Source organism: Vanacampus margaritifer, chromosome 15 (genome assembly GCF_051991255.1).
Source record: "Vanacampus margaritifer isolate UIUO_Vmar chromosome 15, RoL_Vmar_1.0, whole genome shotgun sequence".
NCBI classification, from domain to species: Eukaryota; Metazoa; Chordata; class Actinopteri; order Syngnathiformes; family Syngnathidae; genus Vanacampus; species Vanacampus margaritifer.
Genome location: NC_135446.1, coordinates 10,086,098 through 10,111,782, shown reverse-complemented (window position 1 = coordinate 10,111,782; position 25,685 = coordinate 10,086,098). Strand labels below are relative to the sequence as shown.

General features: G+C 42.4%; 1 protein-coding gene and 1 long non-coding RNA gene across 21 annotated transcripts in view; one reads left to right on the top strand and one right to left on the bottom strand.

Annotated features, from left to right (window-relative positions):
- Nucleotides 1-25,685, top strand: part of nav3 (neuron navigator 3) — a 254,657-nt gene that overhangs the window by 186,563 nt on the left and 42,409 nt on the right. For 17 of the 20 annotated variants that reach the window (XM_077543326.1, XM_077543328.1, XM_077543330.1 and 14 more), the window contains 5 exons: nucleotides 1,024-1,092; nucleotides 2,738-2,880; nucleotides 7,324-8,407; nucleotides 12,403-12,518; nucleotides 18,928-19,036. In XM_077543326.1, the coding sequence (XP_077399452.1) occupies nucleotides 1,024-1,092; nucleotides 2,738-2,880; nucleotides 7,324-8,407; nucleotides 12,403-12,518; nucleotides 18,928-19,036 (1,521 nt within the window). Of the gene's footprint in view, nucleotides 1-1,023; nucleotides 1,093-2,737; nucleotides 2,881-7,323; nucleotides 8,408-12,402; nucleotides 12,519-14,593; nucleotides 15,917-18,927; nucleotides 19,037-25,685 lie in introns of those variants that run through there. The other 3 variants (XM_077543334.1, XM_077543333.1, XM_077543331.1) reach the window with 2 other exon arrangements.
- Nucleotides 12,207-15,821, bottom strand: LOC144034517 (uncharacterized). The gene is made up of 4 exons (XR_013288237.1): nucleotides 14,209-15,821; nucleotides 14,096-14,119; nucleotides 13,661-13,773; nucleotides 12,207-12,502 (listed from the first exon to the last, which is right to left on the bottom strand). It is a non-coding gene; the product is annotated as an uncharacterized LOC144034517 (long non-coding RNA).

Genomic DNA, 25,685 nt, shown 5'->3' with positions numbered 1-25,685 from the left:
GATAGCCAAGAAAGAGCTTATTGAATATAAAACAGTCAAGACCGTTTAATAGACGGTTGACAGATAAAAACAAAAAACACGCTGGCAAATGCAATTTTATCAACTTTGTGGCAGACTTACTGGTCCTATTTGTCCTAGGGGGATATTTTATTCAAAATTCAGAAACAATTTAGTTTTAAAGGCATAAAAGAACCAGATCGTGTTTAAAACAGAAGTTCTGCTTTGTTGTCTGCGCGCAGAAAACAAAGATGTTTTGTCAGCATTGTTTTGTAACTTGTCACTTATCAAAACCAGTCTCCATGATCCACCATTTTGTGTGAAAGTTATCTTACAGATCTTCATTTTACCCATTTGCCACTGAAGTGCTCTCAACTATTTCATGTGTAAAAAAAAATAAATAAATAAAAAAAGCCCCAAACTGTCTCCGAAAGAATGAAAAAAAGCAACTAAATGGTTTGCGAGTCATCCAGTAAACACGCGACATCACACACATTGTTTGCCTTTTACTCACTGGAATAAACAAGAGCCTCACCACCTGGCTGTCACATTGTACGTAGGACGATGAAAGCAGTGTTTCTCTTCATAAAGCGCCCCGCGTTAACTTTAATGTTTCCTGTCAAACGTGAATGGCGACCCGCGCTGGTTCCCATCGATGCGAATGACTCACCGTCAGCGTCGAGGTCGTAAACTGACGTGACTGCAGCCGCGGGTATTTCCGCCGCCGCCTCTGCTTTTTTTTTTGTGATTTGAGCTTTTTTTTACTTGTTCAAAAGCAAAATGGTTTGTAAACATTCCTGAGATGATCGCGGTCAATGAACACGATTGAATCGGTCACATGCATGTGGCACATGCTACATGATCTGCTTCCTCTTCCTTCACCCGTGTTATCTGTTTTCATTTTTTCTTCAGCCTGAATGCTGCCTCTATGTTGCATTATTGCATTAAGACTTGGATTAAGACCCTGCGCACATTCCTCGTAAAACTCAAGTTAACACTCCCGACTCTGCTTTTTTTCTTCTTCAGTCTCACAGCACGTTATGCAAGTCCTCCGGGCCATACTGGAATAGGGTCGCCACAGAAGAAAAACACAAGGTAAATATGATAACGATTTCGTTCATTTATTTGTTTTTAGGTGGGATGCATACACAGATTTTTAACATATATAGTCAACATATATATATATATATATACATATATAGATTTGCAATCATGAATATTGTTTAATGTTTACAATTGTCAACCCAGCTCAGCTGGGAGGAAAAAACACTCTTAACTCACTCCACGCCACAGCGTAATCACTCAGGATAATCATTTTGAAAAATCCGATAATTAGGCCTTTGCTGACTGTAGTCGGAAGAGAGGAAAGATTAGCTCAATTAGCGATGTGTGTTCCTCGCTGAAGATTTTTTTCAACTGTAAGATGCCAATTGGTGTCTGCTTCCAGTAACTTTTTCAACAAATGTGGATACTTTCAGGCTTTGCAAAATCTAATTTTCAGCATTCAAGTCACACTTTAGTTTTTCCTGGCCTCCTTCATGTCATTTCACGAGTTTGTTGTTTTGTTAAAGTCTGCAATTTACGCTCGTGATTTTCACAAATTGTGTCACACTGCCACCCGTTCCAACAGTCCGCAAATAGGTTTTCATGTGGACTAAAGTATTTGTAAAGTCTTGTAGCCAACACTGGTTTTGTTAAAGGTATCAAGATTATAAAATAAAGTTCAGATGTTCAATTATCGCTTGCTAACTAATGAACAGATAAACAACGCTTTTGATAACAGTGGACATTCTACACGGTTCTCAGCTCACAATACACAGCACAGTACATGTGAACCCTGGTGGCCACCATTACAACAACAGTGGAGCCACAGCAGCACCAGCCTGATGGGCGGTAATCTCTCCCAGCATGGACGAACCCGCCACGGCCCGACTGTCTGGCAGAGATAGCACTTTGTTTGCTGCTAACAGACTAACGCCCTGTGGTAGTCCGTCTCCGTTTATGAGTGCGATTACCACATTAAATGTTTCCTCGGGTTAGAGTGGAAGCTGCGATAGCTGGAAAGGGGAAACTGACCAGGTGCGCTGGCCAGTCCCAACACTTTTTTTTTTAATTTCACACCCTGCCCCCCAAAAAAAATTCATGTTTTGAATGTCGCATGCTTCTATTAGGTTGCCTTAAAACAAAGCCGCCGTTGAGAATTTGCGCCATGTTTCTCTCCCAAGCCGCATCTAGCTGATGCAGTTATCAAACATGAATTTTGGAAGATGAAAGAAGCGGATGATGAAAGGAACTAGCTCTGATTTCCATCTAAATTGTCACTGTTTATCTCTCATTTTCTCTCGTCTGGGTTTTTATTCATCTACCCTTACTTTTGTTTTCCCCCGTCTATTCCATTATCTTCTTTCTTTTTGTTGATTGAGAACTACACACTACTGTTATTACCGTTGAAGTGTTAGCTTTGGGGTTGTTGTTTTTTCTCTCCCTGCAACGACTTGCCTGTCTGGATCAGATTTGTTTGGATTGCTACTGCAGGGAAGAGGAATCTGTCTGGAGCACCCGCAGTTTCAGCCCACTATGATCCTTAAGACAGACCCCGAGACACGTCTGAACATTTCAAAAGATACGAATTGAATACAGCGCAGCATTTTATATTCATGCTCAATGATTCTTAAAAGAAAAAGCGTAACACTAGAAAACATTGTTTTGTCTGACACTTTTTTTTTCTTTTTTTCTCCAGGTTACCAGGACCCTCCAGGGTACCTGCTGCAGGCAGCGGGGCCTCCAGGAGTCCGGGCTCATCCAATCTGAACCGCCGCAGTCAGAGCTTCAACAGCATTGACAAGAGCAAGCCGCTCCAGTACGCCAGCGGCAACGACAGAGGTGAGGATGTGATGTTGTTTGAGTGGAAATGAACATGGTCCATCGCAGGCAGCCACTGGATGGCACCACTGACTCAGATGAGCTTTTTGCAGAAGCCCAGTCACACCCCACTTTAACCGCTCCCTGCTGAATCATCCCCAGGTCGTTATTCTGCGTTACACATAACAAATTCCATTTAGTGTCAGAGTTGACACCTTTTCACAGGCAAAATCGAAGAAGCTCCATGATGAAGATTAACAGCCCTTACAGTGGATCTTCACACTGGCTGAAAAGTCATTTACTTTTCAACAGATAAATAGTGGCTCAGGCTACTGTGAGCATAATTAAAAACACTCCTGACAACATTCCGCTGTTTAAATTCTCACTTATTAATGATGTCGGTGTTGTCAAAGTCAAACCATTTAAAAAACATACCCTTTTCTGCAGCTATGCAAAGACAAAGCACCTCATGTTCGCAACAGGGGAGATAAAACGACGGGTTGCCCCGACGAAAAGAAAAATCAGTTAGTTTGAAATGTCAGCACTGCATCCATCAGCCAAAATAAAATAGCAAAAAAAGAGACTTAAAACACATCACCAGCTGTTGTCATTCAATGTGACATTTACATTTACTTTGGAATTGTCCATCCATTTAGTCCTTTTCTATCGAAGCTGTCCTTATTAGGTCGCGGGTGAATGGACGCCTATCCCAGCGGATTTTTGGAAGATACACATGGACAAATATGGACAATTTACAATCAGAATTAAAAAGCCAGAGTACCTGCTATATACGGTAATAATACCCTAAAATATATATATAAATGTATATTATGTATAATATTTTCAGATACCAACATTTGTGCAAAAATATTCCATGAACCCATATCACGAATGCGCAAAACAGCCGTGATGGCGTGCATATATGGTCGTCCCCTCTGCACAGCTGGCCGGCAACAGCGTGAATCGGGCGTGAATGTCAAATTGTCGCTTTGATAAAGTTACAGGAATTTGGTTAAACACATGCAACCTCCGCTGGCACGGATTTCGGGAGAGATGGGGTGGATGAGAAGCCATCCCGCCATCTGTTCCATGCGGGGAGCGCCTCGACTCCTCAGCCAAGAATAGGGGCCAGTCTTTAAATGAAAGTCATGCTTGGAATTGTGCTCTAAGCTTGAAGAGCACAACAAGCGATGCGCTATTCGTATTCCCGTGCAAATGCCTGATTAACTTATAGGCATCAAAGGACATGTGTTTCTGTGAAGTGTGTAGATGAATTAATGTAAAGCTGGTGATTGCTCTGCTTTACATTAAGACCATTCAGACACAGAGGATGCTGACTCAGTCTAACTGTCCATGTATTTTCTGGAGCACAACATTGTCGGATTAAAAGAACGAAATAAGTCTAAATAAGTTGGCGGTGGGCAAATGAAAATAAGAATTGACAATGAAAAACTCTAACCCAAGCAACATGGATGTTTTCATCTTCGACCAGATCAAGTGGCATTTCATTCCTTGGCCAGGCTGTAAAAAAGAAAAGAAAAAAGAAAAAGCGAAGTCTGTTGCCATGGTAACAGCAAAGTCACTGCACGGCGGTGAAAAGTGGCGGCGCTGTGAAAGAGCCCCGGGGGGGGGGGGGGGGGGGTGACGACAGAAGGGGAGGAGGGGGCTCTCTAAAGACGGGGTTAATTGAGCCAATACTTGAACAACATGCATTAGTTACAAGCACCGTCTTTCACATCCACTCGTCACCTCAAGGAATATCTGACAGGCTTTTGCCACAGTGCCTTCTACATACATGTATGTGAATTTTGATGATGACTGTATCATGTCAGTATCATATCATGTACTGTATTTGAGTCAACTCAACTAGACGACAAGCAGCAGTTAGGCGGATAATGAGCGATTCGTCAAAAACAGAGACTCACTCTGCAACTAAACAAAACAAAGAGTTGCAGCCTCACAGTTTAATGCAAAATGCCATTGACGGGCTAAACATTGGACATTTTTTGGAGCGCAAGAGTAGCCACAACAGGTGTGATAACGTATATTTGAATACAAACCGTGGAGCAACACATCTAGATAACAATACTCACCGGCGTATGTTCTTTATCTTCTGCGAAGAACAGCTGCGGCTTACTGAGGACTTGGTCCATGTATGCCCTCAGGTGGCCAAGGCACACACACACACACACTTGAAGGAGCAACACAATGTCCATTGAATGGATCCTACAGCCACAGGCAGGCGTGTTTGACGTTGAGGAGCTTGTCACGTTTAAGCCTGTTAACGTGCCTCAGTACGAACCAAGCCAAGTCGAACCTTCTCCCCTCTGCCTGGAGGAGCCTTATAATGCGAGGAGGGGAGGCTGACTCATTGCATTGCATCTAACCCTGTTCGCTCTGCTAACTGACAGGCAGACAGACATTCGGTTAAATGGCGCGTAACTTGATGCTGTCAACTGTGTCGCGTTACCCTCAGACAGTTCAACCGATCTGCAACTGTGATTTGTTGAGCATTTTTGACGTTACACTTACTTATGGAGCAATTTGAGAATGCCGACTGTCTTCAATAATAGCTTTAGTCCCAATTAAGGCCTGCAATGATACAAATAACTGTCAAATTTAATTAAATTCTAACTGTGCATGACCTTGTAAATGCAGATAACAATCATAACACAATCTTTGGATCAGAGGCTTCTTCATGTGCTTCAAGTAATTGCTTGCCAAAAGTCAGTTCATTTTTGCAGCCGATCCCGTCACTGATCGTGATAGCCTGAATGAGTTGTAAGAATCTTTTTTTTTTTTTTTTTTACATATTAACACAAGCAGGGGAATCTTTTTTAGTTGTCATGGATACTTAGGAGCCATGTTATCCCCTGCGAACATGCTATGGCAGGCTTCTATGGCAAGCGAGAGAACATTTGATCCTTTAAGGCATCAGTGCATTGTAAAGGAGTCTCTATCCAAAGTTTCGAAAGTATTCTGCTAGCTGGGACCCGACACTTTTTTTCATAACGAACATTTCTAAAGTTGCATCGATGTGTGCGAAACCCCACAGGAGAAGTGCTTCGTGTAACACTGACTTGTGAAAATGAGCAATCTGACTGTAAAAGTTTGCAAAGAACTTAATACTTCAAACTTCTGCTTCTCCTATGTGGATTGTTATGTTTTTGAATACAAAATAAAATCCTCAATGGATTATATGATCCATGATCCCGCCATTTTAAGCCAAATAAATAAAAAATGTGTCTGCAGCAAAACATTTGACTAGCATGATTAGGAAACAGTGTGTTAGTGTTGGTCTAATTAAAGCAGTACCACAAACGACACAAAAAATATAAATTTTTAGACTTTACTGCCTTTCTGTTAAATTTCTGACATTTTTGGCAATTTTATGAACATATTATAGTCATTTTCTGCCTCTCTTCTTCCTTTTTTGAGACATTTTATAGTTTTGTTTTGTTTTGTTTTTTTACATTTTTGCCAGCAAATTTATGACATTTTGGGCAATTTTGTGGACATTTTATTGTAATTTTGGGGATTTCTTATTTTGTTTTTGAATATTTTATACAGTAATTTCTGGACTACAAGGCACACCTGACTATAATAAGCTAGCTAAATTTGGGGAATACTCGAGTTTGTTACACATATAAGCCGCACCCGACTGTAAGCCGCAGGTATTTAAAAGTTACCGCACAGAGTTCCCGCTACTTTCTTTTTCATAATGAGGGCACAAATTGTCTCGCTCTCATTCTGTCTCTCCTACTGTATTTGGGCTCACTTGATGTATTTTGCTCTGCCTGACACTTGCACTTCCTTTATAGTGCGCCCCCTTGTGATCTGATGGATAAGCCGCACCTTTTTATTAGCCGCAGGGTCAAATGCATGTGAAAAAAGTAGCATCTTGTAGTCCAGAAATTACTGTAGTTACTTTTTAAATATTTTCTTTTTTGCTTTTTAAAAAAATACATTTTCTGTCTTTTTTGGTGGGGGGGGGGGGGGGGGGGCAATTTTGTGTTCATTTTATGGTAATTTTCAGGATGTCTTCTTGGACATTTCATAGTTACTTTTCCAATGTATTTTTTATTCAATTCTCTGACATTTTGGGCAATTTCATGGACATTTTATGGTGAACTTCTGCTTTTTCTCTTACTTGGACATTCTAAGGTCATTTTTAAAGAACGTTTTCATCATTTACTCTCAACGTAAAAAAATTACATTTTGCGGGAATATTTAATTATTCTTTTTTGTATCTGAATCGTTAATTCATTTGAAAAATATTTTACCAAACAAAAATACAAATAAATACGTAATAATAATAATAAAAATAATAATAATTGATTTCTAAAAAAAAGAGGATTACAGATCCACCACAGGGTGCCGCAGGAGAGGGACTAAAGAGCCACATGTTGCAGATTCCTGTTTTAGACCCTTAACAGTTGCTTCTTTGTTTGTCTCTTCTTCCAGAGGCAATGAGGAGCATCCCACTAACCGGCGGCCTGAACGGAAGCGGTATAGGTGGGACTGTCCCCACCAGCCTCACTGGGCAGCAGCTGGCCTCTGCCATTCCCTCCTCTGCCACAAGCAAGTCTTGGCGGAGCAAGTCCATGAACCTCAAGCACAGCGCCACTTCCTCCATGTTGGCCAGCCCCACCAACTCACCGTCGCCAACCCCATCACCACACGCCCAGGAAGGCATCCATCCGCATGGCAATGACGGCTCCAAAGTGAGCGCTGCGCCCCATCGCTCTATGCTGGAGAAGTTCCGTATGATTAACCCTCGATCGGCGTCGCGGGTGTCACCGTCCATGGCTGAGATGGCTCTGCAGGAAGAGGATGACATGTCGGAGTATGGCGAGGACGCGCTCACGCCCACGGGCTCAGTATGCAGCAGCAGCAGTAGCAGCGCTACGGCGAAACAGATCCCCTCCAAGACCACCGCATCCTCCTTGAGTGCCACAAACAAGACCCCGTCTTCCTCATCGTATTCCAAGGCTTCTACAAACACCAGTAGGTCCACGTCCAAAGAAAAGGAGGACAAAAGCAAGTCGGCGAGCAAGCAAGTCTACGTTCCACCCAAAGAGGAGCGAGACTCCTTTGCGGACTCAACGAAAAAGACGTCCAAAATCGCCAGCCTGGTGCCCAAGGGAGCAAAGCAAGCAAAGAAAGACACTGCTGGCTCCTCAGGTTCCAGTGGAATCCCCAAGCCAGGACTTAAAACCCCCTCCGCAAGTGTGGCAAAGCCCCAGGCTCAGTCCCAAAGCCAGACGGGCCTGAACAGCAGTGCTAACCTGCGGGGAGGAGAGGGAGAGAGAACCAAGCTGGTCAAAGGTGGACAAGGCGGGAGTTTCTACACGCAGAGATCCATCGGGGGTCCGGAGGGCAAACGAACCAGCATGACCTCCTCCACCAGCACGTCGGCCCTGTCTGCATCCAGCGGGGTCCTGGCAGGGGGAGGGGGAGCACTCGGAGGGAATGGAGTCGTTCAGCTCCCACAGCAGCAACAGCACAACCACCCAAACACTGCAACTGTGGCTCCCTTCATGTACAGGTAAGATGAGTCAGCACAAGTACTCACACTATTGCATCCTTTTTCTTCCGCTCCACAAAGAATTTGTATTTGGTTACTTCCAGCATTGTGATGCATGTTGAGACGCATGGTTAAGCCCCCTCAGACATGCAGAAAGTGTGTAAATCTGCCCACCCCGGCCGATTTTCTGCGACGACAGGAGGATGGGGAAAGAAACCAGAGGAGCTGCCAACGTCTTGGATGCCTTTTGTTCTGAGAGAGAAAGAGAGTTTGCAATCCCATTAAACACGGCTTAATCCCTCACCCCTTTTCCCACTTCGGTCTACCTCCTCCATTGCGTGCAGTCAGCTCTGACTCCTTCCAGCACAACTTCAACCCTAATCTTTTGGGAAGTTCCAACCGCCGCAGCGATCACTCCTGAGATTATAGCCAATAATTGCTGGATGTTCTTTTGAATGGAGTCTCAAAGACATCCAGTTATTATCAAATAGTAGATTCACATCCTGTTTGGTAATAGTCAATTCTATGCTAAAAAGTTAAATTCCTCAATGGGAATGGCTTGGAAACCGTGCTTCCCAAACCTGAAGTGCAGAGATGCTTAGTATAATAAAGTTACATTTATATAACATTTTGGATAGATTGTACTTGTCAAAATAATTTTAATGCAGCATACTTTTTACTTGAGCATTTTTATTCAAAAGAAATGCTACTTTTGCTCCATTACAGCTGATATTGCTCTTGCGCAATTTGGTTTATTTTCTCAGAGAAACTCGTAACCTCACACTGAAACTCAGCAGAGTGATGCGTTTATGAACGCTATCTTGTCATCTCTGCCAGCTAAGGCTATTGTGCTCTTTCATTAGTAACAAACAAACAAATGTCATTTTAGACCATTACACGTGTGTAAATTGGTCTGAATTGATGAACCGCATTATTGTTTTCATTTTGTAATATTGTTGCACGTTCCTCTTTTACATTTTTGTCTCTTTGACATTCATCTGAAGTTACTTACCAGTTACTTACCAGTTACTCAGTACTTGACTAAATACTTCCTCTTAAGTATTTTTGGAGGACTACTTTTGACTTTTACTTCAGCCATAATATTAAGTAACAGTTCTCTTACACAGTTTTTAGCTACTCTGCCCACCTCTGCAGAAATGACTTGCCATCCAATTACGCAATAGATTATGCAATGAAGGACTTGTGACTGGGTGTCCATGTGACTTGACATTCAGCTTTTGAGAACATTACCTTGAAAATATTCCCCTAGTCCGTCCTCCGTTTGCATGCAGCGATATCTGTGCTCCGCCGTGCACTTCTACTCTTGCATAATATTTCTCTCACAGATTAGCAGACTTCTACCTTGAAGCCTTGTCGGCGTTCCGTGCAGGCAACAAATATATATATATATATATATATATATTTTTTTTTTTATTTATTTTTTTTTTATTTTTTATTTTTTTTTTTTCAAGGGCTTTGAAGCAAAAAGACATTTACCGCAGATACCGTATAAATTTAATGCATGAAGGTGAATACTGTTTGTTGTGTGTCACAGACGAATTATGTCTCTGGCTTTTATAAGACCTGCGGGTTGCTGTTTTAAAAGAACAAAAAAAAATGACATTTGACATTTTGAGGTAAAAGAAGCAAGAAGTTGTGCGAGAGTTGAACTCGCAGGGAAGAATTTGCAGGGATTATCCTTTTCAGGCACAGAAATGGAGCGATGGCACATTTCAACTAATCCTCACCTGTGCTGACTTGGGTGAGCTTAATACTGTTGTTGCATCAATCCACTTTCTTCATGCTCATCCGGGCATCGTGCACAGACACCATCAGCCATTTGATGCAATTGTCTCTATTTTCAGTCGAAATTGGAGCAATTTTGTCCCTTTTTACGGTTTTATCCTCTCATCCCCTTTGAAAACCTTAACAGTTGTTGGCCTGTGTGTACGCATGATTAATGTCCCGCCCGCACAGAACTGCAGGCTGGTTGAAATTGACCTCATTCATACAAACAAAATTCTTTTGGCCCGTTTATTTCATGATTTCTATGTTAACTAATTCATCATTCAAAATGGAATCACTCTTAATTTTAAGTAAAAAGTTATCCACCTTTCATTTGACAACAGTTTGTAAAGCATCCCCTCAATTCTCATGAATATGAATGACATACTACTGCTGTGGCTATCTGCATTTGCTAAGCTATTCATTTGGCCTCTAAAGTGTTGTGCATATCAGTGATGGGTAATATCTCTGAATGCACTGGGGTAGGCAAAACCTGATTTCACACGTGAGAAACGCTGCTTGGTTTGGGTGACAGGTTTTATCTGCACCTCCGCAGGTGCTACTTTTCCTCACTTTGTGCTTGTGTGCGTCCATTTTGTCACGTCTGTTTGTGTGTTCATGCGACGCTGTTATCAACAAGCGCACTGGACCCCATCCTTGTTACTGCCGTTGAACCCTGATTGTACACAAACACACACACACTGCACGCGCTGGCACACACACTGCACGCGTTTCACCCGAGACGTCCCCTCTTCCCTTTTGAGGCGTCCATCTGTTGCGACTGGAGACACTCTTTTATCGGTTGCCATCACGCGCACATATCTTGGGGAAGATGCAGTTTCCTTCAAGTCAATTGCGGAGCCCTTCTTCCCACCGTTTTAATGAACCTTATTGTCAATAAATTCCTCTTGATGTTCATCATGAGGATTGTGGTTTGGGGACTACAGACATGATCAATGTATAAGTGTTAGGCGTTGAACGGCAAAGTATTTTTTTTGTAGTTGAATGTAACGATTAATCAATGACGACAGTGGCCCTAACTATTTTCATGTCAATGAATGGTTTCACGTAAAAGCATATTTTGGCAGACCAGACCAGATCATTTCCTCACTTTGTGTTGTTTGCATCACCACCAGTCCCAAGGTACCGCTGGTATGGATATTTTAACCCTGGAGAACCCAAGAGCCCTTTTCTTCTTTGGAAAATTATGAAAAATACATTAAATGACTGCTATAAGTTCACTGAACACCAAAATATATGTTTTTTAAATTTTAACCCTTTTTTTTTAACTAGCTCAGAGTTGCTAATTTATCAAAATATATATATAAAACATACTCCTAGGCATTCTGCAACATGATATGAAATAGATTAACAAAAAAAAACACAATTTTACCATCTGATGGTTTGCTGAGAAGATGGTTTTGTTTGGATTGATTTCCAGCTCAACAAAACACTCTGGCTCATGTAAGTGCAATATTCATCCACTAGATGGCCCCATGCAGGGGTCAGAAGTGGCACTCTGGACTTTTGAAGTTAAATTTGTAAAAAAAATAAAAAATAAAATAAAAAAAGGTCTTTGTTATTTGAGTAGCAGAATTTATAGGGGCCAAATTTGACCCTGTGGGTTCTCCAGGGTTAAGAGTAGCAAATAGTTGACATCAAGAAGTAGTAAAGTCAACTTGTCAACAAATCATTTTGACCTCTAATGGGGTCTGGATAAATGTCTTAATGTATACACCAGGTTTGCGGATATTCCTATTTCTGATTCCCCAAAATTGTGCACTAATGCTGAGATGGTGTTATTGACCATCTCAGATGGTATGCCAGCATTCCTGCTGGTGAATGAGCAAAAGGTTAATGAAAAGAGCAAAGATGAAGATGGTTAAAACGAGCTTATTTTATATTGTGTGTATAAGACTTGAGTAAGACCAGCTACTGGCCAACAAGCTAATCCCAAAGAACATGATAAGAACAGGCACAGTAATGTTAGTGTTACATTCACACAATTACTGCACATTAAAATGTCAGTGTGGCATTCTCCTCCATTTGTAGTCAACATAAGCGTCTCACTCTATTTTCTCATTTGGCTTGTATAGGAGCCATTTTGAAATTCAAATCCAATGCTCTACCAATCAATTTCCCAGTAGTGAAACAAAACAATTTCCAAGACTTCTTGACTCACTTGATTTTCTCCTATTGAGCTTGGGATGATTTATTTTGTGCTCCTGCAGGACGTTCTCGGAGAATGATTGCACCATGGTGGCCCCGGCTGACCCTTGCCTCAGCCCCACCAAGGGGGAGTTGGTCTACAGCAAGACAGCCAAACAGTGCCTGGAGGAGATATCAGGTATGGACACCAACACACACACACACACACACACACACACACACACACACTTTTTGGTCGTATCTCCATGTGTGCAGTGACAATATGCCGCCATGCATTTACACCATTTACACTTGTGCTGTTCAGTGATCTATTATAATAACGCCTAATGCTGTTGTATGGGATTTGCTGTCCTGTACCAGAATTTGTTTGCCTTTGTTGCTCCGCTACTTTTCTATTCAGGTGTTTAGCTTAGATGAAACCAGTTAAATTGCAATATCGATTAGCTGTCCTTTTGAGTAAGCAGGACTAAAGGCTGTGTCGCAGCATTAAATTTAAGGGTCCTCTCAGGAGGGACACTGATGTGACTCCTACAAGGTGCTAATCTTGTCCATACAATATGTGTTTGGAAGGTGACGGGTGTCTTTTATGTCTATTTGGGGACGCCACCCCCCGCCCCCCACGTCCTCCCTCCTGTGCTCGTGTTGTGTCGCGAAGGGAAAAGGTCAGAGCTGACAGTCGGACACAGGGAGCATCTGTGGCTCTTTGTTTACGCCCCCGCGGCTGCCGTCATCTGCGACAATCCCAACGCGGGCGTCATACAAAAGCCATCGTATGACACATGCAGAGCAAACACATCTTCATTTGCCGTCTAATGATAACATCAAACGTTCACTCTTGTTTTTATTTCCTTGAAGATGTCACTTTCGATCTTTTCTTGTCATCAACCATGCTAAATGTCGCAATCACTTGCGTGAGTTTTTATAATCGGACACTGACAATGTCATATTTTTTTGTTAACATTTTTTGATACAAAGACACCTGTCCACCATGTTTAATGAATTAATATGAAACAACACTAACTGTGAGGCATGAGAGCTCTGCGTTAAGCTAGGCTTTTTTTTCCCAGACCTTCCTCTTCGGCCGCGGTTTTTCCCAGCCTTTTCATTTTGAGAGTAAAATTAGACTGCAGCGCCGGCCGTTAACTTTTGTTTGGAGCCTTTTCAGAAACACTTGTTTGTTGTTGTCACATGTCCCGCTGTCTGTTTGCATCGTTTCATTTTCTTTGATTTCTTTGATTGATTGATGTGGCATTGCAGTGTTTTCCAGCCTTTGTTGAACTGAGACATACACACATAGTTTGCATTAGAAAACAATCTCACGTGAAGGACTCTGGTTAGTGGCCTGCTGGGTGGTGTCTGGTCGGTGCTGGATTTCACTCTCCTTTCTTTTCTTTGGTCCTTCCTCGGGTCTCCTGACGGCCTCCCGACTCTGGCTGGAAGTGTTCGGTTTAGGTGAACGGTATGGGATTTTTTAATAGGTTTTAGGTGAACTAATGAATACACACACACTCGCACGAACACACGCACATACACATACTCACCCACATACAAAAAAATAAAAAATAAGAGAGCAATGATGATGACATGTCAAATCGGTAAAATTACCGAATGAACAATACTGAGCTCTCCAGAAAAAGAAAAAAAAGAAAACAACCTCACGGTACGCCACTAACCAGAAAAGGTCACGAGAAATGTACATACTGAAATCATGATAGTCGGTTTTGATTGTGACATGGATGGTAGGGTTAAACGTACCTTTTTGTCTCTAGACCAGGGTATCTAAGAATAACACATATATTAAGTGTAGATTTTAACTTAAGGCAAGGAAATGACTCTCACAAAAAGCTTGGACATATAGAAATACTTACCTTTAGCCCTGTGGGATGAGCTTTTCCTCGAAGGACACGATATCCTGATTTTGACATTTTATGGGTCCCACTGTGCTTTCAGCTATTACAAATTAGACTTGTTCAACATGTGCATGGCAGCTGGGGGGCTAATAAAGCTTCTACTGATTGATGAGTAATATGTGGGTTCCGTGGTCTCATTGTTGATCCGCGATAAGCCGACAGGCTCGCCGTTAAGCGCCTCCAGATAGCATTTAATTAAGTTTGGCAGTCGGCAAGGGACGGCGAGCTTACAGGTGCACTATCTAAACAAGTCGCTGTTGAGATGGAGGGACTGCGAGGGTGGAAGGACAGTTGAGGAAGGAAAGATAAGAGGTTGGAGGAGAAAGTGGGAGAATGCAGGAGGGAAGGCTTATGAGGAAGAGAGGATGCTAAACAGTGAGCTGGGAGAGGGAGCGAGAGAGAGCCGTGCGAGTCCTCTGCTGGCTGTGGCTTTACCAGCCGCTCACTCTCCAACTGCGAGGAGAGACGCACCATCACAGCGCCGGAGCGGGAGGCAGAAGATGCGGAGCGACGAGGTGGTAATTAAGGGCAGAGGAGGAGGAGGGGGCCAAGATACGAGTAAATGAAAAGACTGTCGTTTAATAAGGGAGGAAGATAAAGAGCGTGCGAGGAGGAGGATGTGAGAAAGACGAAGGGAGATGTAGCGACCGGCTCATTCACGCCCCTGACTGTGGTGGTTGAGGACTGGAGGCGTTAAAGCATGAGGACCGGAGAGCAAGCGCCTAAGGAGTTAAATTGTAACGTTTGATGGAGAGCATGGGCTGGCTCCGGGATGGATCTGGACTCTCCCTGTCTACCTGAAGAGGAGTGCTTTCTCTTTCACACTCGGACCACAGTTCGGGAGGCATGGGACCCATGTCTCTCCCTCCTGCATGCTTTGATTCAGTCCTATTTGCAGCAACAGTCAAGCCAGGATGAACTTACTTTTACCCACTGAGTCAAAGAAAGCAACGAGGTAAGCTGGCAAAACAAGGAGGGCTTCTGTGAGAAGACATGAAGAGAGGTGCCGAGTTTTCGGTGTATCAGGGAGGCAGCCCGGCTCGACGGCCTCCCCAGCCCCTTCCTGACAACCTCAACCTGCGGCTCAAGCAGCGTTCCCTTACCAACCTGACGCTGCACGGTGATGGCGAGCACCGGGTTTACGCCTCGGAGCTGGACAAACCTCCGCCTCGCATCCCGCAACGTCAGAGCTCATTGGTGTACCCGTCGTCGTCTTCATCACAGCGGGCAGGGGGCAGCCTTCAAGGCAGCCCCAGGAAGGAGGCGGCCACAAGAAGCTGCAGCCCTCGAGCTCGATCCCTGTCTCTCTCCCTCACCAAGATGCTCTCGCAGTCAGAGCATTCCCTCATCCCCGTGCCTTGGCGGTGCACCGCCGCGGGCGGGAGGCCACAGCGAGCATCCTACGGCGGCCACTCACGGGCCGAGCCTCCTCACAAGCCCAAACAGCAGGCGGACCAAGAAGGGAGCGGCGGGCGTTCGGAAGAGGACCAGGCAGCAGGCACGGGCTGTGGGAAACGAGGAGGCAAGGAGAAGGAGGGCGGCTATTGGGCGGAGGAGGAGGTTTCCGGGGGAGGGCCTCGCGAGGGGACGGCGCAACTGGATAAGGATGTGATCCTCACCATGCTGGGCGACCTGGAGCAGGCGCTGCACACGCAACCTCGCCCTCGTAAGTCGGCACAGTTGCTACATGGATTCCTCAACCACAATTACCATGACAACACTCTCATTTTCTTTTAGGAATTGCAATACATGCTTCATTCAAAGATAAATTCACACCTTTACGCTATCATAGATGAGAGCTACGTCTACAATCTGTTAAATTGGTTGGAAATTTGTAATCCAAGAGTCAAACCCTGACACCTTGTGATACCTATGAAGGTAACACACAAGGTTCGTGAGTCCCAAAAACTGTACCGTGGAAAATTATACAAATACTCCTAAGTGGTCCCAAAAAAATATTTGTACATAATGATAAATAATGAGTCTTTGTCATCGATTTATGACATCAACGTATAAGTGACAAGCAGAACAATGAAATGTCCTTTGGCTAGATGGCAGAAGGTGCAAATGACATATGTATCCACCTGCTACCATACAACAGAATAATAGTTTTGGGTTCAACTAAATAGTCCCAGATTTTACATCAAGTAAATTGAGATGAGATAATGAAGGTATATATAGCACTTTTTTTTGTTTAGTGGCAGTTTTTGTTCAATAAAAATTGGGAAACTCTTGACTAGATGTTGCCTATCAGGTGCTTTGCTCGTTTTTGTGCAGATGTATGATTGTTAATACATTTGTGAGAAGGATCAATCCAGATGGTGTTTGCCTCTCAAAATGGAGAGATGGGCAGATGGACAGCAGACAAGTAGATGACAGCTGGACAGATGTTTGCAACAACGAAAAGCTGCAAAATTTTACATCAACTGTGCAATCAGCGTAGTTTACAAGGCTAATTCTGCACAAATATTGGCCGGCAGCCAGTGTTTAATACAATTAGACGGTACTTTGTTAGTATTCAACAGGAGTGAGTCCCAGCTCGCAGTCTTTCTTGACATGGAGACTGACCTTTTTCTTTTCTTTTTTCTTTTTTCTTGGAGTGTACTTTTGAGCAAGCAAGGCTCAGAGCAGTAAAATCATGAGCTGGTGTCCATATATAGAAATACAGACAGTAGATCGGGGGTGGGGGGCTAATGTGAGTCTTGCATTCAAATTAGGCTGTAGTAAAGATTTATGCAGTGTTTGCCTTATTATTTGACACAAGGTGCAAACATTATTTCTAAATGAATGAGGGTACATTGTAGGTGCTCTCATCTTCTGTCCCCTAAGCAGCCATATATTTGAACATTATTGTATTGGCTTCCGGGGATTAAACTACATGCACGTCTTCTTTGGCTGAGCCAAGAAAACGCTTGGAGGGGCTTGTGTTGAGCAAGGAATGGTCCTTTTAATAGACTTGCAAAATGTGTGCAATGATTGCCCGTGGGGTCGAGCTTGGCTCTTTTTTACCGTGCGCAAGGTGCACATCACACACCAGTCTATAAATGCAATGAATGTCGAATGAGGGCTATGGGCTGTGTCTCAATGTTGTGTCAAGAGTCCATTCCGGATGGAGCCCTCAGAGATGGATCCCCTTGTATCTTGTTTCTTTACTGGTAAAGTAAATGGTGTCTTTTAGTGCAAAAAAAGGCACATTTTCAAATGGGAGCTTCACTAGCATAGCTGATGCAAATCTTTGTGGAACTCCAACAGTCACGTTTTTCCTTTATGGTTGCGGTTGAGCTGATATGAGGTCAGTGGTTTGGCCGGTAAGGCAGCACGTCTGTTTGCTCTGGCCAGTCCAAACATGACCTCAATTATACCCGGCTAGCCCATGGCTTCTCCGAGGTCATCGACAAGGACGGTACAGCGAAATTGAGGGCGAGTGTCAACATATAGAAGATCATCTTTAGGTGCAGGCGTGGAAGTGTTTGCCTTTGGTAATTATGCCTGATTCCCTGACGTCCCTGCATTAATTTTTCGTCTCGTCTTGGTTGTTTCCTTGGCTCGCTGCAATATCGTGTTGCGCCTCATCGATTCAGGACGTTAGGCTTTCCACAATCTGATAAGTGCTGTGTCAGTGCCATCGAGGCCACCACTCATTCATCATACTTGGTCAAGTGTGCAACATCATGCATCTCGCGCCAAAACAAAGAGATTGCTGTCAGCGCATGAGGTTATTTTCAGTGTGTTCGAGTCATTTGTTTCTGCAACGTGCGGGAAAACACCAGAAGAAGAATTCACAGCATTTTCCCTGCAAACTGTGGATTCCTATTCGGGATGTGATCAATCACAAAGTGCCTTTGCAATTGTTTCCAAGTGCCCTAAGTCGACTCTGGAATACAATTTTTATGAATCTATACTTAGGCTGGTGTTTCTTCTCAATGCGGCACATAAACACCTCAATTGTTTTCCCCGCTTCTGGCACTCACTGCAAGTTGCGAGGAAAGCTTGTGAAACTTGAAATCTTTTTCTTTGCTCTGCCTCGCTCTACCCGGGCCCTCTGGATTGGGTTTGATGTCAGGATGTCGGCTCAGCGACTGAACACAGCTTCTTCCCAGTTTGACATCAGCTGGCCCATTCGGAGCTAGTTTATCTTCTGTTCCACTTGCTAATTATTTCAGTTCCTGTGTGTGGTCCCAGCTTGCAGATAGCTTGATGAGGAGGATTAATCAGAGCAGACAAGTAGATACTTTTATATGCCTGCAGCTTTAAGCTCTGAAGCGCCCTTTGCTTATAAGCAACACTCCGACTTGAGTTTGATGCCTGAATGGGGGTAAAAAGGCATTAAAACACACAAATATTTTGTAGCAGGAGCTTTAAATTCTGGCGGCTGGCGTTTTCCACCGGGGGAGTAGAGGATGTCTGACAGTGGGCTTTCTTAGGCACGGATTGATGTCACGACACGTCGTGCTACGTCAGCCCGTGGACCTTTCATCGTGACCATCTGAAATAATGTGTCTAGGCTTCATACAAAAAAATGCTACAGCCGTTATGACTTCCAATGACCATTTATCACTTTGCTCCCCCCAATGGGGCACACTGTGACAAGTGATGAAAAACGGTGTGTCAGAATGTCTTTTCTCTTGAGGGAAGAGAGCCGTGTATGTGTGTCGACTAAATCGAATGTGTCTGCAGGAGAGGACCCGGAGACGAGACGAATGAGGACGGTAAAGAATATTGCTGACCTGCGGCAGAACCTGGAAGAGACCATGTCCAGTCTACGGGGAACGCAGATCAGTCACAGGTAGGCAGAAAGATGCTCGCACCTGTAAATAACCGCATTTGTGTTATTTTGCCATGTGGCCATTGAGAATCCACAGTCATGAGTTGCAAATTATATAAAAGGACCCGTTTTGCGAAATAGTTTCTCCAACTTGGAGCCTTTCTGCTCTTTTGGCCACCTGCTCCCGAGGTTGTTTGTTGATCTATTTCTACTTTTTCTGGCATGCTGTTCGCTGCCTAACTATTATTGCAGTGTTGCCAAGTTTGCAAGCATCCAAGCCTGTGGACCCCCACCTGGCCTGTGCAGCCAAAACCCAACCGGGCACTGGTGCAAAAATAAACCTATTGCTGACAAAGCTGCCAGTGGTTATTTTGAGAAAGCCTTCTGCCACTAATAGTTTGAAATGAAGCCTTGATTGGCGACAACAGCGCAATCTAATGAGATCTAATATCACATTTTATTGTGGTTGTACATTTTAAGTGTTTAGGAATGTAAGATTCAGCTCATTAGAGTACACATCTCGTACCAATCCTTTCAATCCATAAGCAAACAAATCCGTCCTTTAAGTCAATTTACAAAGATTTGAATTATTTTAAATGTCAGGCTGCAGTTTGGAAAGTACAGCTCTTAGCTTTTGTAAATTCCCACTGAAGTGATGTGTGATGTTTGGCTTCTGTTGAATGATCTGAAGCCGGTTCTCATTTTGATGGCGGTCGACAAACAGTGTATCGTGATATCACCTCTAAAAAAGGAGATTAATGTCCACTGTGAACACAGCTTTGTACAATAAATCGTTTTGTTTCCATCTATCCACCCGTATGTCCATTTTCTATGGTACAGCAGAACGTGGGCAAAAGGAAGGACACACCTTGGATGTCGCACTGTGCAGCTGTACATATTGCACGTGACGTACCAGAAATCGCCACCGCCACTTATAGACAAACAAAACAACCATTCAAACTCGCATGCAGATTTATGACCTGGCCAATATTGAGTCTTCAATGGACCTGACACGCATGTTTTGGGTGTGTGAGAGGCCAAGAAGCAACCCAGGTACAGTGGAACCTCGGAGTTTGAGCGTCTCGGAACTCGTACAAATCGGACTTCAACCCCAAAAATCTGAGTAAAAAATTCCTCGTAGTTTGAACTCATTTTCGGAGTTCGAACATCCAAGCAAAGCAAGCTAAGCCGAACGTAACTTGAAAACAAGTAGCCGAGTGAAGCCGAGCGAAGCCGAGCAATGCCGAATGCTCACGTTGCGGTCGTTGAGACGATGAATTGCTAATTTCCAGTCAGATCGTGAATACTCCCGGAGGTGCTCCATACTCGCGAGTGCATTTTGATTTTTCCACGACAATTTTCTTCGCCATGGGCCCAAAGAAAGACAACAAGGCCAGTGGCGGCAAAGAAAAACATACAGTGCTACCAACCACAGTGGAATTAGGAAGGAGATTATCGCGCAGTTGTTACTACTTCTGTAAATACTGGCTCGAGGACCCCCCTTAGCTGTTCAACAACGTGCCTGAGGTTAAACAATGCACGCAAGGACCGCTTAGTAGTCTAACAATATGCCCGATGTAAAATACACAAACTCAGCACTGAACTAAAGCAAGCATTAACATAGCATTTATCATCCACTGATGCCATCACACCACAACAAAAAATGTAAGGTATTTTTTATTGTTTAAAATACTGTACACAGTGTACATGTTTTTTTACTTAAATATAAATTAAAATGGCATTTTTCTGTTTTTGGAGCTTGGGAACAGATTAAGTGCATTTACATTATTTCCTATGGGAAAAAAATGTTTGAACGATTCAGACTTTGAACACTTCGCAGGAACGAATTATGTTCAAACTCCGAGGAACCACTGTATTGCTGTTTTCCCTGAGTCTTTACTGTTTCACAGAACCCCGACCAAAACCCCATCAAACACATGAACTATAAGTTCGCTTCTCAGCTCCGTTGACTCAATACTTTTGCCTGTTCTGATGTTGATGTCCTTGACTCAGTTCAATATCTTCCATATCTCCCTCACACTGATCCCACAGGAAGATATGCCTCAAATTATTAATGATGCTCCCTCTATTACTATCCCCGTCTTCTCCTGCATTTAATTAGGTGGCTGCCTTCACCTGCAAAACATACCTTCATTTGCACGCCACATTGACCCTCTAAGGCTAAGCAGACTCGCGGCGGCAGCTCAGACATCATGGCGATAGCTATCGTCTATATACTTCTCTCTCAGTCTATTATTTTGGCTGTTTTGGCCCATTTAGCAAGGAAGATGGTGCCGACAGCCATGACAGATGGCTTTCTGTGAATGTGTGTGTGCAAGGGTGCGTTTGTTTTCTACTTCTTATTTCTCCCCTTGGAGGCTTCCCAGCCAGCCGGGATCAATACATTGTTTTTACCACAGACACAGGTTTTGGGTGGTCTCTCATTGGCATGCGTGGGACTCGGTGTGGAACTGCGGATCCGGTGCAAGAGGTTACATTTACATGGACAGCAATATCCTGACCGTAGACCTTCTTGCTGCCTAAAACGACAGCCGCTCCAGTCAAATAACAGGAAGCAAAATATGCCAATTTAACAGAGGAACATGTAATGTATGTTTTAATAGTAGGAATGTGATAAGTGCTTCAGGCTGTGCCTGCCAATTGAGTCCATGACAAAAGCCTGGCCAGACCAACCTAATCTCCCTCCTGGATAAGAAATGGCCATAATCACCGCAAAGCAATTAATCAGTGTCACGCTTGCACGGACATGACAGTCATGCTCATCACTCTCTGTCACCACTTTGGGAGCCTTCCTCTCTTTCTGGCTTTTAAATGGTGTGCTGGACGCTTCATTTCTTGTGGATTTGAATACCAACATAACCACAAATAAGGCTGTTATTATTATTATATAAATATCAAATCTGTATTAGATCTCATTACATTGTGCACTTACAATGCGGCGGCCACTTTCTTAATGCATAATTCAAACATTTGCCATGCTTCATTTCCATTCACAATGAGTTTTAAGACACACCTCAGTTGAAATGCTTGTTATTTTGTGTACCAGCTGCACTCAACATCAACAATATCCAGAGGTGTTTTGCTCTCCTCAGACACCTCGCCATCGATCCAAACACACAATTAATTTCCGCTACCCTGGAGTAAGATACGTTCATATTGATTGACATAAGGCGAGAAAGAAGTCGCTGTTTGAAGAAATGTCGTGATCTTCAAGGGCGACTGTCTCCGTGTATTCTCATCTCTTCTTCATCTGAGGATCCCGCCACAATCAGATGACAATCCAAATATAATAGCTACTGCTACTGGTTAGTTTGTGTTGCTTACACTTGGAGCAAACAGACAACAAGAACGTCTAAATTCTTCACAGCTGTCAAAAGCCTACACGATCTTTAAGTTGACGCTTCACAGACAGACTGAATATGAACATGAATGGACCTTTAATTTCTACGTTGTCACAACTTGGAGAGCACATTATTTGTCTTGAATAGGATTTAACAATTTTTTTCATTACCCCTGCGATTGACTGGTGACCATTTTAGTCTACATATATATATATATATATATATATATATATATATATATATATATATATATATATATATATATATATATATATATATATATATATATATATACTGTATATGCTGGTATGGGTTCTAGTTCACTTATGACCCTAATGAAAAAACAGGCCTTTTAGAAAATGGATGAATGGAAATTTTTCCGGTCCATGTCTTGAATTGACAAGCCCATGAAACATAAAAAAAAAAAAAAAGATCATTATGAATTGATTTGTCTACTTTTATTAATACAAAATGACCAATTTCAGCACACCATGATACAAAAAAATATAGTCTTGCCTCTTAAAATGTAGTTTAAAATGATCCTCGGGAAATGTAATGATTTTTCCCCAAAAATGTAAAAATGGTCTTTAACATTCATTAGTATTAAACATTCAAATCAGTTTAATTCTATATCGCTCTAAGGTAAACGTATATTACCCTTTGCAGCATTGCATTTTCCCATCATATCAATTTTCTCTTTGTCAATACCGCCATTAAGCAATTAAGCATAACAGAGCATATTGTTCTTCTGAGCTCTTAGCCAAACACAAAGTGGACTTCTAATCATATCATTCTTTGGTACCAGCCATTAAAAATAAAAAAAATCGAGACATAAGAACAATAACAGCATAAGCGGCTCCTTCACATTTGCACCAAGCACCCGATGCTGAAAGTAGAAGACTTTGAAATTCAGCATACGTCGACTAGACCTGAGAAGCACCAGTCTTTTAAGTAGCTATAAATATGCACCAAGGGGAACCTATAGCTGATTTCCATTTAAAATCCAGTATTTATATGGATTGTTTCTCTATGTTCTAACGAGCTTGCATGTGGTAGGTTTGATGTTTGAACCACCTCAGCATCTTTCCTCTACTTTCCAGCTGTATCCTCAGCATCTTACACGCACATCGTCTCCCTCCATTTGTCAGACCTTCTATTTCTTTTCCCTCTCTCTCTCTCTTTCTGCTTCCTCGAGATAATGATAAGCTGATTTTGCAAGCTGCGTTGTATACAAATGTTCAAAAGATTTCCATTCCTTAGCGCGGCAAATTGCATTTTCATTGTGATACGGTGTCACTTTTGTGTGTGTGTGGGGGGGGGCACTTTTGCAGGGCATTGCCTGTGCGTGCGTTGGTGTGTCTTGACATCATCAGTAGCTGTTGATAGAGATATGATGTGAATATGGCGAGCATCACTGCCCTCAGGTTGCCACTCTGCATCATAGCGGCTTCACTCATTAAATGCATGCAAACATGCACAGCCAATTATTAGTCTTTAATTAGATCTGATCAGATTGTCAGGTGGTCGATCAAATATTTTGGAGTAGCTACTGAATTTCAAATTCACTTGTACAGTACATAGTACAGTCATACATAGTATTGTATGAAATAAAACACTATTGTACATAATATTAGTTGGAGCTAGTGACACAACTCGTATGTTATTTGGTTGTGACATTTCAGGAACTTATTTATGTGAGCATAATTCAGCATTGTTGGCAGGATTTGGATGAAAAAAAGACAATCAATTTACAACATGGATCTTAACAGCAAAATTCACAACAGGTGTTAGAGCAGATGTGAGAAGTACTGAAAAGATTAACGTTCCAAAAAACATGCATGTTAGTTAGCCTCATTAAGACTCTAAAGTGTCCAATGTGCCGCAAGACAGCTAGGACAGTCTCCAGTCCAGTTGTGGTCTTAATGAGGACGAATGCTATAGAAAATGGACATGGAAACATCTGGTTTACTTCCTTTCTCAAAATCCCCCACCAGAGTTAGAATGCAGTGCACTTTTTTCCCAGCAGAGAGCTCCAGTGTGGTTTGGCCGCATGCTTTAGTGTCCTTGTCTAGGGTTCACACATCACTGTCTCCAACTAATTACATTTGGTTCATTTTGTTTGCAAAGCTGTAACCGTGATTTTTTTGTGTCCCTTCTGCCTGCGAGCATCATGGAAGATCATTACGGTATTGAGTCTGTAACAATTTAGATTCATCATGGTGGAAGCTTTGTGTAATTATCATTGGAGGATAGTCCAATTTTACGGTAATTATTGTTTTATGTCGCATCCATTCATTCATTTATTTTTTTTGCACCTGTGCTTATTAAGGCTTGTGGGTGAGCTGAAGCCTATCCCACTAGCCTCGAGGCAGGGTATACAGTATAGACTCACAGGCATTCTCACTCATATTCAGACCTACCTAACATTCACGTTTTTAGAATGTTGGAGAAAGCCAGACTTTACCTGAAGATAGTAGAAGATAGTACAAGTATGACCTTAACCCATGAGAGGCCTTTGACAAGATTTGAAGCTCAGAACTATGTTGCAGATGTGCTAACTAGGGCCCGACTGATATGCATTTTTTTTAGACCGATGCAGATACCGATTTTTGGCAGTAAAAAATGCAGATTACCGATTTATCGGCCGATTATTTTAAAAAATAATAATATAATGCATACAATTATCCCCCATTCCTTTCAATGGATGTCACTTACGCACTAACAAGATTTACTCTGCTTTCAATGACAAGTCCATAGTATGACCTTATCAACAAATTTCATGAAGTATACAAGATTATTGTATAGATTTATGTGTCAATAATAAAACCATTCTTACTTGTTTACAACTGCTGTACTGTATATGGTTAGAGTACATAATTAAGCTAGAAAAATAGCAATCATGATTATTTGATTGAGATTTAAATCATGATTAAAACAATTTGTGATTTCAAAACTTAGTATTTACTCAACTACTAAAGCTGCTCAACTACTTAAAAGTGTCACTGTAGCGTCATGTTCATTCGTCCCTGCATTTTGTTTTTGTCAAGTAGAAATTATGTTGTAAATATTATGTGAAATTCAAGCCTATTGTATGTTTATTGCTATTTTTTTTTATTCTAAGCATGAACTTTTTCTTTTATATATGTTTAGCTTGTGTTATTGTCTTGGGGCTTACCAGGCTAACCTGGGACCTTGAATTTTGAGAAAATGAATTTTTTGAATCCTTGAAATATTAACTTTAATACATAACTTGAAAGGACAATGACAAAATTAAAATAAGAAAGTGAAATAAAATATACTGTACTCAA